Genomic DNA, 15,672 nt, shown 5'->3' on the forward strand with positions numbered 1-15,672 from the left:
ATCATACCTCACTAAGGTTCAGCAAGTTCGAGATACAGTTGGAGCTATTGGGCTAGCCCTGCCAAATGATGAGCTTGTAATGACAGGCCTGAGCAAGTTCTCAAAACCCTTGGCTACCTTTGTGACAAGCATTCTAGCAAGAGAAAAGCTACCTGATTGCAACCAACTATGGAATGACTTAACCCAAAAGGAGATATGGGAGAAATCATTGTCTAGAGGACAGAAGAAGAATGGGAATAATGAGAGCCTTTCTCGTTCTAGTCAAGCAACAAGAGTAAAGGTTCAAGTAATATGGGTGATGAGTCAACCTCATAGCGTAAAAATAAGGGTATGACTAAGGTCAATTGTTTTGCCATTCATAAGATGAGGCAGTATTCTTCACAATGTCTGAAGAGGAAGAAAGGGGAAAAGGGCACGTAGCCAGGTGTAGTTGGGTTGGCAATGTTTTAAAACTCCGACTCCGACTCGGTATCGACTCGGTCAGCTCAATTTCAATGACTCGGTCGTTGTAAAAAATACATTAAATATTTATTTTTTTATAAAAAAACATAATTTTAAAGATTTTCATTCATGTTTCCAAACACACAACATTAGAATATAGATAGAAGACAACATATGATCAAAGTAGGCTCATCAATATATCCATTATATCAAAATGGCACCCTGTGCACTGTCCAATACATACATGATGATGATATAGAGATCAAAACAAAAACAAATAACCAAGGAGTCTAGAAATGGCGTTATCCTCCAAAATAGATTGTAGGTCATCAAAGAACTAATACAAGGGTCCAAGAGTGTTCCTCACTCCAAGAAAGTCCCAAAGTGCATGTGTACATCTTCAAAAGGTGCATCCTCCACCATGATGTCATCTAGGAGAGACCCTATGTCACCCTTTTCAAGCATGTGAGTGACATGGCACCCCTAAGGGTAAGCATTGGAATCAAAGAGGGATGTGCTAGCCCTCCTAAGTCATCTCAATGATAACCATCCTCATCTATGCTTTGGAAGAAGACACCATCCACCAAAATAGGGTCAAGGCCAGCTATGGGGCATCTTCAGTTGATTTGGGCATATCAATAAATAGTCCAACATCCAAGCTTTTAAGTTTAGTGTTTTAGCATTTGGAAGCTCAACAAGGGGTGTAGCATCACGTGGAATCAACTCAAGGCTCGATGCTCATCTTTGAAGGGCCAAGGTTGGGGCCACAAAGTTAGGTTTGCTTTAAGAAAGGGGCAAAGAACCTATTGGAAGGTTTTGAAGAAGAATGAAGCTATCCCTTAAGGAATCTCTACTACATATGTGATACCACCTAAACAAACCTCTCAAGATCAAGCAAGATAAACTTATTTAGGGACAAAAAACCATTAAAGTATCATCGTGAAAACCTTGGAGTCCCCCAAAACAAAAGAATTTAAAAAAAAAATCGTTTTTTTTAATTCACGGGTCGTTGTCATCCAACCTGGCCGAGTAGGCTTGGACTCGGTCGGCTCGGTAATAACCCGGTCGGCCTAACCAGTTCACTAGCTGAGTCGACCCGGTGAGGCCTTGACTCGGACCAACTCAGCCGAATCAGTTCCGAGCTAGCCGAATCTTAAAAACAGGAGGATTTGTCCAAGAAGTTTTAAACAAAATTCGTACTTATTTCCTACCTTACCTCAAGCACATTACTAGTAGGTGTGTAACTACTAGCCAACGGAGCCACAAGGCATATGACAAGAGCACGAGAACAGTTTGACAACCTGATTGAGCAGGACTCGTAACTCCATGTGGAGTTTGGTGTTGATACCAAACATGTAGTAAGGGGTTGGAACAATGATTCCAACTTGAGTCAGAAGGCAAGATGGAAGTAAAGAACGTGTTGTGGATGCCAAAACTCAAGTGGAGTTTTCTCTCACTCTCTATGATGGAGAAAAATGAAATTTGTGTAGCATTCTAGGAGGGGAAGGTATTGATCATGCCCAATGTATCTAGCTCTGATGAGGGACATGTCATAGGAGTTATAGAGAGCAACATGTATAGGCTAGAGGGCCATCCAACCTATTCGATCGATGGCACAAACCAAAGCAGTGATAGAGAACAACAACCAGGTAGCTCCAAATGTTGAGAAGCTCAAAGGGAGTCAGCCTTCAAGTAAAAAATTGGAGGAGAAGTTGAGAAATTCCTCCAAATATGTCAAAAAGGTCTCTTGATACGAGATGACCTTACAAGATGTTTAGGAGAGGGAGGCCCCTGTGAATCAAGCCAAGGACAACAAAATTTTGAGGATGTTTCCAGACCAGATGGCAGGGAAGGCTTCTAGTTTAGAGCAAGCAACCAAGCCAGTAGATGCAATTCCAGAATCAAAGTCAATTCCAAGTGGAAGAAGTACCTCCCTTACTAAGAGGGTGTGATGATGTTTGTAGCTCGGGCAAGTACTTCTGCAGAGGCCTAAGCATATAGACATGTAGAAGTCACCCACAAGATCTCCTTAGAACACTTGCTCAAGTGTGAGCAAGTTGCTAATGTAACTTAACCTAAGATAGAGTTAGAAAAGTACATAATTATAATGTTGGTTTATTAAGCTAAAGTAAAATTAGGAAAAGTAAATTATTTACTTTAGTGATTGTCTTAACGCAGCCATTAATCTCAGGTGAGGTAAGATCTAATCTCGACTATCATTCACTTTGGAGATTAGAATTAGGGATTTAGCCTAATGTATGTAGAAATTGCAAGAAATTTTCTGCTGCTAATGAAATCGAACTAAAATCAAGAGACAGAAATTTCTTCTACTATTCTGCAGAAAGGAAAACACACGATAGAAACACATGCAATAACATGCAACCATTAAAACACAAGGAACACAATGATTTTACAAGGAAACCCAAGTGGGAAAAACCCTTCCTCTGTTTGTACTATATTAGATGAGAAAAAATTGATCAATTACAATGTCTTGCTTCACACATGAAGCACACCCTATACTACAATTCTGAACTCCTCCTGAGATTGCTCTGCAAAATACTTAGCCAAACCTTGGCCTCCTACTCCTATTTCCTTGCGCAATTCTTGACGAAATTGGTTCCTAAAGAATAGGACTACTCAACTAAACTCCCACTGACTCCACTAAAGACTAGAGCTCAGTTAATTGAGTTTAACTAACAATAACTCCACTAGATTGCTAAATTTTAGCAATCAACCCATGCACAACTCTACTTCTAGCCTATAACTCGAATTTACTAACTTAACTAGGAGAAAAAGCCATGTCACTCCAGCTAACTCCAATCCAAGTCATCTTGCTGATGTGGAAAATTGAATTTCTCCATTTAACTAAGACACAAGTCAAATGAAGCATTTTCTTGCTACAATTCCAACAATGTATAATTATAAAAGCAAGGTTAAGGAGAAGGAGAAGACACACCATGCAACAGCACATGGTTGAGAGAGAGACATCTCAGTGAGGAGTGTGATACTCTAGTGTGTTGGATCCAAGAAGGGGGCAGTAAAGATATCTAGATTAGTCGAGGAGGGCTTGATCAGTTGGATCAGATCCAATTGTTGTATGTATTTTCCATAGTTGGACATTTTCCTAGGAAGGAAGCCCAAGCAAGTTGTGAAGAATTTAATGAAGAACTATGATTGAGAATGGTATATTTTGATTCTGTTGAATTTGTGTTAATGTACCTGATTGTGTAGTTAATCAGTAGATTATTAAACTACAAGGAATCAAGTGTCGGGTTCTAGGTTTGAAGGAATTCTAACAATATGCAAAGAACTTTACGTCTACAAGAATAGGCACCTTTACTAGATTAAATTCTTGCATATTAAATCTCTATAATATTGTTTTAACATACTTATTCTTATTTAACAAAGAGTTTCTTGTCTTCTTGATCTCTTTTAATTTTCATGCCCAAATGAAATTTGCGACACCAAGATCATTCATATCAAATTTAAAAGACAATTGGGTTTTCACTTCTTGGATGATTTCCCTATCATTTCCAATAACCAATATATCATCCACATATCAGACCAAATAAATAAGATGATCACCAATTAATTTGAAATACACATAATGATCCACTTTGCTCCTTGTGAAGCGAAGTCCCAATACTTTGCTCAAGCACTCCTCAAAAGTCTCTTTAGTGGTGCCATGCTTCATGGGGTCCTTAGGAACATGATGAGAAGGATGAAGGGATGGCTAGCATGAAGGATCACAACAAATAAGTTGTTTTCCCTCATGATCATATTCAAAATGGGGAAATGACCTAGGCTCATCATCATTAATGATCGTGTGTCGAGGAATGATAAAAGGGTCCATGGATGGCTTGAATACACCTCCTGAATCATAAGGAAGGTAGGGAAAAACAAGGTTTTTATTGATGTCATCATCGATACCATAGATAGGGTCCTTGTCAAAACAAGGGCCAGTGATATCCCACTTTCCTTCTTCAATATGCAGGTAATAACTAATGCCAATGTCCAAGGGCTTATTAGGGTTATCTTTCTCAAGGTCCTTGATATGTACAATGTTAGGGATAACATCCTTGAAAAAGATGGGGCTATCTTCAATTGTACTTTCTAAGGAACCCTCTTCATCAAAATCCTTATCATGCTCCCATTCAAGATCTCCCTTAATGTCTTCATCAATGATTTCATCTTGATGACCTAGAAAGGGATCCTCTTCTTCCTAAAATTCAATAAAGGCTTCCTCTTGAAAATCAAAATCCAATGTTTGGCAGGCTCATCCTCAAGATCTTTATCAATGTTCCCATCTTGACGATCCAAAGAGGAACCAAGCTCAACGTATTCTCCTTCAACCTCATTGGTATACTCAATGAGCTCTTCCTCTTGGGCTATGTCCAAGATTTGACATGCTTCTTCAAGGGTTTGAAAACTTGGTCCTTGATGCAAAAAGAAACATGAAACCAACATAGAGAAAGAGGAAATGCTTCTAGGCTCATATGATTCAAGCCAATCGGTATCCGAAGCAATAGATAGAACAAACATTTCCATCTTGTCATGAGGTTGGGTTATGTTGAGTCTTGAAGTATACCTTATGAACCTTACTATATGATTGGTTGTTGAAAATGGATCCCCATCGAATATTGGCATATCCTTCAAGTATTCCAATTTTGGGTATTGTGAGATCCATGGTATATCTAAGGCAGGAAAAGACTTAATCAGCATGTTGTTTAACTTTACATATCAATGACATGGGAGTCGCCAAGGAGAATGAAATTTTCTTTAAAAAATGCTTTCTTCACCCAACAAGCATTGAACTTTGAAGCTCATTGGTATACTCCATGAGCTCTTCCTCTTTGGTCATGTCTAAGATTTGGCATGCTTCTAAACAATTTGAAAACTTGGTCCTTGATGCAAAAAGAAACACAAAAACAAGATAGAGAAAGAGGAAATGCTTCTAAACTCATATGATTCAACCCAATCAGTATCTGGAGCAATAGATAAGACAAACAATTCCATCTTGTCATGAGGTTGGGTTATGTTGAGCCTTGAACCTTACTATATGATTGATGCTGAAAGTGGATCCCCATCGAATATTGGCATATCATTCATGTATTCCAATTTTGGCTATTGTGGAATCCATGGTATATCCAAGGCAGGAAAAGACTTGATCAGCATGTTGTTGGTCTTTATATATCAATGACATGGGAGTTGTCAGGGCGAATGACATTTTCCTTAAAGAATGCTTGCTTCACCCTACAAGCATTGAACTTTGAAGCTCAATGAAGAACAAGGGCTTCGTTCTTCCAATGGAGTCGCTGGGAGAGGGTCTATATTGTTGTTAAAAGAATCACCTCTTCAATTATTTGACCCAGAAGGTAGACTAGCTTCCTCCCCAACAATGGTGCCAAAAATGTTACCGCACAATCTAGCAAGCCCCAAGGAGGGAAAGCTTATATGTCCAAAGAGCTAGACTAAGTGATAATAATGGGACAATGGCCCACTGTCACCTCAGCCAATGTCCCCTGCTCTTTACGGACTTTCAACGATGGGAGGAGTCTCGGTAGAATGATAATCACCTTTTGATGGATATTAGAGGCTTTATGGTCCTATGTGAAGAGGTAGGACCTCTCAAGGGAAGCTCTATGTGATGATATGGCACTTCAAAAGGTACTTTGCTCCCTCTAAGAGACCTAGAAAGAACTTACACAAGATCTAGGGTTTCGTGAATTATCATGGACAAAGGTACTCCCTCATAGAGCTTATTATGATTTACGCCATAGCGTACTCAACTCATACAACCCTCAAAGAAGTCCCGGAGTCAAGGAAATGCAAACTAGGGTTTCCCTTCTAGGGCACACCTAGGGAAAGAGATTTTATGGGTGAAAACCTAAGAGAAACTTATCAAACTTGAGGTCTTGTAGGCAACACCCTAGGCTTGAAGTATGTGCTCCTAGAATCCACCAATTCTCCCTCTAATGCAATTCGTTCTATGCCCTAGCCTAGTTGTCCTATTCAAGGGGACCGAAATTTAGAAGAGAAATATTGAGAAAAAGTGAAGTTGATCACCAAAGGCTTGGACCAGCGCCTTGTCCTTTGGGCATATGGAGTCCTAGATGCTTTAGATCAACTAAACTTGTCTTTAAGGCGGTCAAGAATTGATGCCCTATGTACCAACCCTCAACAATTGCCCGCTCAAGAATTATGGAGTTTTATGGAGAAAAACAATATATCACAACTAGGAACATCCATCACATGTCATATCATGAGTAACATATGCAATTGCCAACCAAATAGCTTTCAAAAATAAATCTTCAATAATTAGAGAACAATATAGCATTAACCTAGTTGCAACAATTCCATACATTAGACATTATTTCCAAAAGAACTTACAAGATGACAATATGATATATCAATCCACAATTCATGGGATAACTACAAAGAAGATGAAGATTGCTATCAAAATGCATCCAAGATCATCCAATAGCCAAACCAAGAACAAGTGCGAATTTGCCAAGAAGGCCGAAATTCCCAAGTGCAATGATGATCCAATAAAGTGAACTTAAGTTATATTTAAATGAGTCCTACTAGGTCAAATTATTAGCCTAAGCCCCTCTACATTATAAAAAATGGGCAAGAGGCATCCCTTGGTCACAAGCAGACCAAGTAGCTTTACAAAATTTCAAATTATCCATCCAAATTACAGTCGAAATGATGACGTCATGTTGATGTAGTGTCGTTGGAGGGCCACGTTGAGTCCTCTTCGTGCCAAAATGTGGGAGAGAGCTCCATAAATCTTGAACTAGGGGATGACCCCTTAATCTCCATGTAAGTCATCATGTGGGGCCCCAATGTGTTTGGGGCACAAAAATTGGTCTCATGGGTCTCCTGACGATAAAATAGCATGTAATGCTCCAATACTTAGGGATCTGACGATGGTGCTTGTCCTCCCATGTCTCAAGGGGTGAGACAAACCACCTTTGGGCCTTGGATCAGCTGCCACATCACATGGTACATGCTAGGTCGGCCAGGGCACACTGGTTCAAGTGCATCATCTCGTGAATAGTGTGGGGGAAATGAGCAGATTGTTGAGGGTGTTGAAGGTGCCCATGGCATGAAATGATGCTCTACACAGATGAGAGTCCCATGGCTCTCAACGCTTCCCCTAGGGTGTCCATATGATCCTATGTTAGACATGGGCCTTAATTACGTTGCCCAACCCATGCCGAAACCACCTGTCAGTTGCCTATAATTTCCATTGTTGCATCCTCACCATCAAGTACAAAGTGCATTTAAGTGAACCAAGCTTGTTAACCAGGGGCATAGTGAGACTCCATATTGCGCTTCCCTTCCAAATTTGGGGCTTTAATCTTGTAATAGTGCTACCTCCCTAGGTAGGAGTAGTTAATAAACAACCCTATTAGGTACTCCCAACCCCTAAGGGGAAAAACAGGTGCCTAGTACACCCTTCAATTGATAGGTGGCATATGAATGATGATGAAATAGATGGGGTCACAGGGGTCTCAAGGCCAAATGCCATGGGTTCAAGGATAGCAATAATGAGGGATGTCCACATATTGGGAGTATAGATGTAGGAGGGAGAAATCATGGATACATGAGTTACCCTGACCTTTTTATTCCACCCCTCTTTATTTTCCTTTTGCCTTTTCTTGAATTTTTCTTTGTATTACTACTCGACCCTCTAGGAAATTAGAGCATGTTGTGTATGATGTAAAGTAGTTATTGCCCCCTTAATGTGGGGTAGTTCATCACCCACCAGGGGTTGGGACATGCATGGGCTCCATAATGATGTGGGGCCACTCCTGGGGCCCTAGGAACCAAGGTGATAGCCATGATAAAGAGGTAGAGCTCATGTTTTGATTTTTCCCACGTGCTATGTTAAGTTTCCCAACCATCTTTAGCAGTTTACAATATTCTTTCCTTTTGTTTCTTGCTTGTGGCCATGATATGCTTTTAACGTTCTTTTAGCTACATCAACCGTCAGGGCAACACTTCCAAGCCTAACCCATACATGTGGACAAGGGGAGGGGGTGTGCCAGTGCATTGTGGACCCAGAGAAGGAAAATGATGAAATAGGGCTTATAATGTGTAGACGGGAATGAAAAATGTGGAACGCGAAAACAGGACCATGCGACCAAAATCAAGGTTTCCCCAGTAATGCCCTTCCTAAAACCATATGTCAATAGGGGATATCCCATGGGACTAGCACTGAGGATTAACCCCTGATTTAAGCTGAGGGAACAAAACCACAGTCAAAGCCCTTCCTTCCAAGTCACCAAATAATCCATGACCTAGATTCCCAAGAAAAACAAGCATAAGCACCCAATTGCACAATGAAAAACATACCTTTTGGGTTGGATTGCCCACCTTCTAACACATGCTCTCGACAGATGCACGAGGGGACATATGACTGATGTATGGAGCGGAGATCAAATCGCACAATGTGGCTACATTGGTGGATCTCAAGGGTTGTTGCTTGTTGGCTAAAGAGATAACTACAAGAAAATTTCTCCTATGAGGTCATCCACTTTTGGTGGGTAACACTATGGACAAAGAGTTGTGAAGAGGGACACAGCCTCACTAAGGCTAGGTCACAGCCCTAGAAGGGGTCAAGAGGCCTCAGTCTAGGTGCCTTAGGATGCTAGTAGGCCAGCTCCCCCTCCATGGAAAACACATTCCCCATTGAAGGAAGGAGTAACTACTCTTCCTTGGATTTGTGCAATCTGGAAACCCTGACCCCAAAAATTTGGCATTTAGCGACCAAACCACATCTCATATAATGGCATCACTATCCAAGCAATAAGGGTAATGCAGTGTGGAGGAAAGTGGTCATCTAGATAGCTTCCTTCCCAATATGAATTATCCAAACTGACAAAGGAAACCCATAAATGCCCTCAATCACAACTTTTCCCTTCCTCACTAGGATTCCCCATCAAGGACCTAGCCCATTGACTAAATGTTGTTTTCCTTTGCTTATACGATCAGTCATGCCATTTGTATGGCCACATATTCTCTATGCTTTTCAACCACAATCATATGTCCCTCACTTGAGCCTATGTGTCTTAGCGCATGCATAATCGTACTCCCATCCACCCCACATGCAAGCATCCCACTATTGGCTCCTTGCTTCATCAAGCCCCTACCCCCACAACACATTCATACCTACACTCCCATCTCTCTCTATCTCTCTCTCATATTAACAACCTAGAACAGTAAGCATTTAATAAGACATCAAACTAAATAAGGGTCTCTAGTGCTCAAATATAATGAAAAGAATTACAGTGAACATAAGAAGTTGTAGCTTAAGTTGTTTGAAACTTTGATTATGTTTCCATTCATGAAAGCTTTATTTTGCAACAATGTGTTGTTTTTCATTCAAGGAGGGGAATTCAGTTTAACAAAGGTTGATATCTACATAATATTTGAATACCTAGAGTAGTAAAAGGTCTATAAGGTATCTTTCACACCACAATTGAAGTGACAATTTATATAAGAGAAGATCAAATGAACCGAAACTGAGAAAAAGCTTTTACAAATCTAATTCACATATATAACATCAAATTTTAGGGCATTGATTTTGGTCCAAAAAAATAGGCAACCAGTCAGATGCTAAAATAGATGTTTGAGTACTAAGTTACCGGAAACGGCTACCCTAACCCCCGAAACGGCGTTTTCCCGTTTCAGATACGGATCCGAGAACGAAACGCCAGAAAAACGTTTTGGTGCCGTTTTTTGTTTTTGGATACGGGACGTTTTTTTCAAATGGCGTTTTTGTAGAAAAAACGTGCTGTTTTAAAAATTTGAAAACATTTTCTGAAATTCTAAAACGTATTTGGAAGAATTTTAAACGTTTTACAGCAAAAAAACTGTTTTGAGGTCCGCAAATACCGCATCCATTTTTTCTGGCAGCCATATTCCATTATTGTATATCAAAAATTTTATCAGGGATCGCTTCTTAAACCAAATGAATGGTAATCTGGAAAATTTATGGGCCGCCTTCACATTACAGCTAAGCACCTTGACAATCCACATCTTTTATGCAGCGGCCGAGTATGATAAATTGGTCGGAACCATGTTAAAACAAGTTATGAGCTCGATATTTCATGGGTGGTCAGCTAAAGGGATTTTTTGATATAATTAATGCATCGAGCTTAGAAGGGGCCAAAAAGTATTTCAACGCTACATCTTTTTTCGTTGAACTCTGGTCTTTGAGGACGCGAATACAGGTTCAGTTTTCGGGTCCACGAAGATATGGTTTACAGGAGATGATTTTCATTTAACCATGTGGTTGACCTGAGCGTTGTAAAGAGAGCCGTCCATATTATGGCGTTTTGATCAACCTCATGATGGGGCCATCCCCATTATCTAGTATCAAGGGCATTGATGTGGCCACCAAGTCCATCTAATTTCTTCATGTTGTGTTTTGTGTAGGCTCTATTGATCTATTTCGCCCATTTAGGATACTTTTATAATTCTCTCAACATATGTTAGAATAAATAAAAATAATATTTTATTTTGTGAGGTAGGTTGAACTATTTATAGTTCTTTCCAACGCCTTGTAGAATAAATAAAAATAATAATTCATTTTGGACCTTAATGGCAATAAGCAAATCTTTTTCTGTCTGGAGAATCAGTGATTTGTTCTGGTGCAGATGTTTTTATAATACTATGCCATCATGTAGTTTTGATTAACATGTGTTTGTTCCCGATGAAGTTCTCTCCAAGTTACTAAATTCACTCTCTTGGTTTCCGATTGAGAAACCTCGAACCTGTTCTTGAAGTTATATAAAAAAAGTTAACTACTTGCCATTTTCTTGAAGTTTCATCAACCCTGTTTTACTGTTTTTGGATGTATTAATATATTATGCTTTTCTTTGAGGCACAATTCAAATTTTATTGATAATCGTTAATGATGTTGACAATGTTGAATGGTTATGGCAAATGTTGAATTGATGATGATGAATCATGATAGATCATAGATGATAATCTAGATTCTGAAATATGAATGGTAATATGAAATTCTTATTTTTAAAATATATATATATATATATATATATATATGTGTGTGTGTGTGCGTGTGTGCTGTTTCCTGCCGTATCGTATCCAGATTGTTTGAAAATTTGTCGTATCCGTTTCAAACCCCGTACCCGTATCCGTTCCTGTATCCGTTTTCCGGTAACTTAGTTTGAGTACAATCACTTTCTTCTTTAAGTTCTTTGTCGTAACATGCACTATATTTATTGTAAGAGTTAAGTCACTATGAAACAAACATGTAACAGTATTGTCTCATGAAGCATTATCTTAGTAGATAACCATATATGGAAAAAGATGATAGTAAGAATTAAGTCACTACGAAACAAACAAGTAATGGTATTGTCTCATGAAGCGTAAGCACATATGGAAAAAGATTATAGTAAGAATTAAGTCACTACGAAACAAATATGTAATAGTATTGCCTCTTGAAGCATTATCTTAGTACAGAACCACATATGGAAAAAGATTAGCAACCAACGAAAATTCTGAAAAAAAATTAGTAATGGTAATGTAACCTGACAACTCACTTCATTTAACATCTGATCAACTTCAGCTAAGTCATTATGAAACAAACGTGTAATAGTATTGTCTCATGTAATATTATCTGATTTACAATAAGAGTTAAGTCGCTATGAAACAAACATGTAATAGCATTATCTCATGAAGAATTTATCTTAGTAGATAACCACATATGGAAAAGTATTAGCAACCGACGCTATAATGATAAATCTGAAAAATAATAGTAATGGTAATGTAACCTAAGAACTCACTTCATTTAACATCTGATCAACTTCGTTTCCTAACACATCATCTTCAATCCCCTTTAGAATGCCAAAAATTTCTAGATGCTCCTTCACCTAATAGATAAGATCAAACATGTGAATAAAAATTAGGTGATGCACATCCCATAACCTAAATCAAAAGCCATAAAGAATCATTCTACCATAACATATACTTCTATTTAAGCAAAGTAGAATTTAATTGATATCAACAACTGACCAAAACTAATCAATGGAACAATGAACTGAAATACAAATCAACATGCAAGTACAATGAGTGAGTGAATGTTTGATGTATTTTGTAAGACAATGTAAACCGTATGACAAACATATCTAAACCAAATAGAACCAAAAAGACAGAGGGAGAAAAACAAAAACAAAACATAGATGCAAAAGAGGCAAAACGTAGTTGTCTTCTTTCAGTTACCACAAAATAAAGCCTAGCTATGTCTAGTGTATTATCCAAAAGCTATATCCACATACATAGTTGGGATAAATATAATGAAAATAAATGAGTTTACGGCTAGAAGAAAATTAGCAATATATATGGCACTAAAGTGGCCCAAAACTTGGTAAAGAATGTTCAAAACAAAAAAATATTTATCTCAAGGAAGATATTAATAATGTACTTTCTTTGGTACATAATGAGTCTTCCATGTCCAACGATGGTATCCTATACGTTCTTGAATTGTGGAAGATCCATGACTAACATTCAGCTTCATAGAAATCAAACCCTTCTTATCCAGAAACTGTGTATTTTATCTCTCGACCGTCACAAATTCTTGCTAATTTCATGGCTAGTGGGTTTTGATAGACTTTGATCGCAAGCAAACCTTGTCACTGCATAATACTACTATTAGCCATAGGAGGTTCACGGTAGGGGATTTCATGCATTAAATCAATGGGTTTGAATTATGGTGTGATCAATTATTGTTTGCCCATTGTTAACACACAGCCACAAGTCTTTCACTATGGAAAAAGCTAAACTATTAGAACCAATACAAACCAATACCTTTTATGTAAGAAATGTACCAAGAAACAATACAAAACAAGGTTCTCACATGAGAAAGGACCATAAACAGTTCATAATTTTAGCCAATAAATGATTGTTTATAAACCATTATCACATAGAGTTGCTTCAACAATAGAAGACATACACAAAATAGAAACCCAAATGTCAAAAAAAGCTAACAACTCAATGTGAAAACACAATTTTGTACTCTTTCCACATTTAACAAAAGCGAAATTTGAGCAGTTTATGACCATGGCAATTGTTTCAATGAGGGATTGAGGGTTGTGTATCCTTTTTGAGTCTTTGAAGTTGTAGTTGTGTCCTAGGGCAGTATTACTTGAGTTATATAGTCAATCCAATCACATATTGGATTGAACATTAAGCTGGATAAATTTATTCAATTTTATGACTTGCAATTTCTCGTATTCTCTTCTTATTGGCATTTTTTTTTTCTAAATTTTATCCTCTCAAAATTCCAATCATTGGTAATACAATGGAAAGCTCAAGCAACTCCTCTACAAATTCACAAGATAAACCTAGTGTTGCTCCAAAACAAATTGCATCAAATGTGTTCCTAAAAGCCACAAAGGTAGTTGAAGATAGGTTGTGAGAAATGATCAGATATAGACACTAATAGAGTGTGGGAGAATGTGGATCCATTCAATAAGAGGTTTGGGGTTGATCTTTATTGCAACAATAAAAAAGATATACATCAATGGAAAGAGTACAATTGCATTTATTTCAAGTGAAGTGGAATTTATTTCGAGTTGGAAAGTGACAAGAAACAAAATCTATGACAAAACATCAAACTTAGAAAGGGTAACATTGATGCTTTGACTAATAGTAGAAGTCAGTTGTGTGACCCCCTCATATCTAGCAGTAACTAGAGGAGATTTTTTTTTCCAATAATACACATTGCAGACAATGGTCTTGTTACCAATCAAACTAGCAAGGGTCCTAGGAGGGCATCCTATAGAGCAACTACTAGGTCAAGGGCAACAATGGAGCGATAGCCCACTGTCACCTCAGCTAAAGCTCCCTGCTCTTTACGGACTTTCACCGATGAGAGGAGACCCAGTATAAGGGAAATCACTGGATGAATAGATCAATAAAAGGATGAGGAGTGATTCCTAATGCCTATTCACAAGAGAGACTCAATTATGTGGCTTTCTTGCTCGGGAAGCAAGGTGATATGCTCTCTAGAAAGGGCTAGGAGGATTCTTGAGTCTAGGGTTTGGGAGTATATCTTGTAAAGATGATTCCTAGACCTAAAAATCCTTGTGGAGAATTGATCTTTATATGATCTTTGTGGAATTGGAGTTGTAAGGTTGCGGAAACACAAAATACCAAGTGGACCCAAAATTAGGTCAAGGATATGGAGTTGATCAACCAGAGGGGCTTGACCTAATTATGGAAGAGAAGAGCATCAAAGGACAACTTTTCTTTTGAGAATTGAACAGAATGATCTAATGAGGACACTAGCCAATGGAAACCTAGGGCAAGAAAAAGGTCCTCGAGCTAGGGCTTGTTATAACTCAGGATCCCACAGTCACAATTGCTTCAAATTTAAAGGGCTTCTAGAGGAAACCCTAGTGCAATTATGGACCAAAAATCAAGGTGGTTTGATGGCTACAATGGAATTTATGTGATGCCCTAGGTGACCTATTAAGGCTAGGCCTAGAAAGAGAAAGAGGAGGCAAGAAAGATAAGCATTTAGGTGACCACCAGTGGATGGATTAGTATCTTGCCTTTGGGAGAGATAAAGTCAAGGAGAATTTATTGTTTGGAAAGGATTTACCCAATCAAGGAGGCCTTCAAGCAACCTCGCATGGAATTAGGGCAAGAGAGCAACTACTTAAGGTATTTATACTTCGATATGCAATAATCTATGGCTTATCAAAATGTATTTAGCAAAAAATAATCTCTAGGAACATTCATCCATTCATACATGGCCCATGCAATGATGCAATGCTACAAAAAATGAAAATTTCCACAATTTTGCATAGAAAAACAGTAAATTCTTGACTTATATAGCAAAAATCCCAGCGGCAATCATGTGACAAAGTAAATAACAAGAATAAGCATGAAAATATTACTTATGTGTACAAATGAGTATATCCAATGATCAAATTATGTCAATAATCAAGCTCCAAGACAAGAGAAATAGATCCAAACATCAAAATTCATCCATGCAATCCAAACTTGTCCTCCAAAAGGGAATGTGAAATTCTCTCAAGAGCTAATAACCCGACCAAAGTGATGATGATGAAAATGAATCACCTCACTTGTATTTATACAATCACTAATGAGTTTGATTTGCCTAATTGGCCTAACTAATCCCCAAATAATAAAATAATGTGCAATAATAACATCCCTTGGTGACAAGCC

At 38.3% G+C, this 15,672-nt stretch overlaps 1 protein-coding gene across 9 annotated transcripts in view; it reads right to left on the reverse strand.

Moving 5' to 3' along the window:
• ABCA1 (ATP-binding cassette A1) overlaps nucleotides 1–15,672 on the reverse strand; it is a 380,643-nt gene that overhangs the window by 225,228 nt on the left and 139,743 nt on the right. For all 9 annotated transcript variants that reach the window (XM_089432768.1, XM_089432767.1, XM_089432762.1 and 6 more), the window contains one exon: nucleotides 12,264–12,350. In XM_089432768.1, coding sequence (XP_089288894.1) covers nucleotides 12,264–12,350 — 87 coding nt within the window. The remainder of the gene's footprint in view (nucleotides 1–12,263; nucleotides 12,351–15,672) is intronic.

The sequence above is a fragment of the Pinus tabuliformis genome, chromosome 5_1, assembly GCF_031772625.1.
Source record: "Pinus tabuliformis cultivar Carrire ecotype Pingquan chromosome 5_1, CPIR1, whole genome shotgun sequence".
NCBI lineage: Eukaryota > Viridiplantae > Streptophyta > Pinopsida > Pinales > Pinaceae > Pinus > Pinus tabuliformis.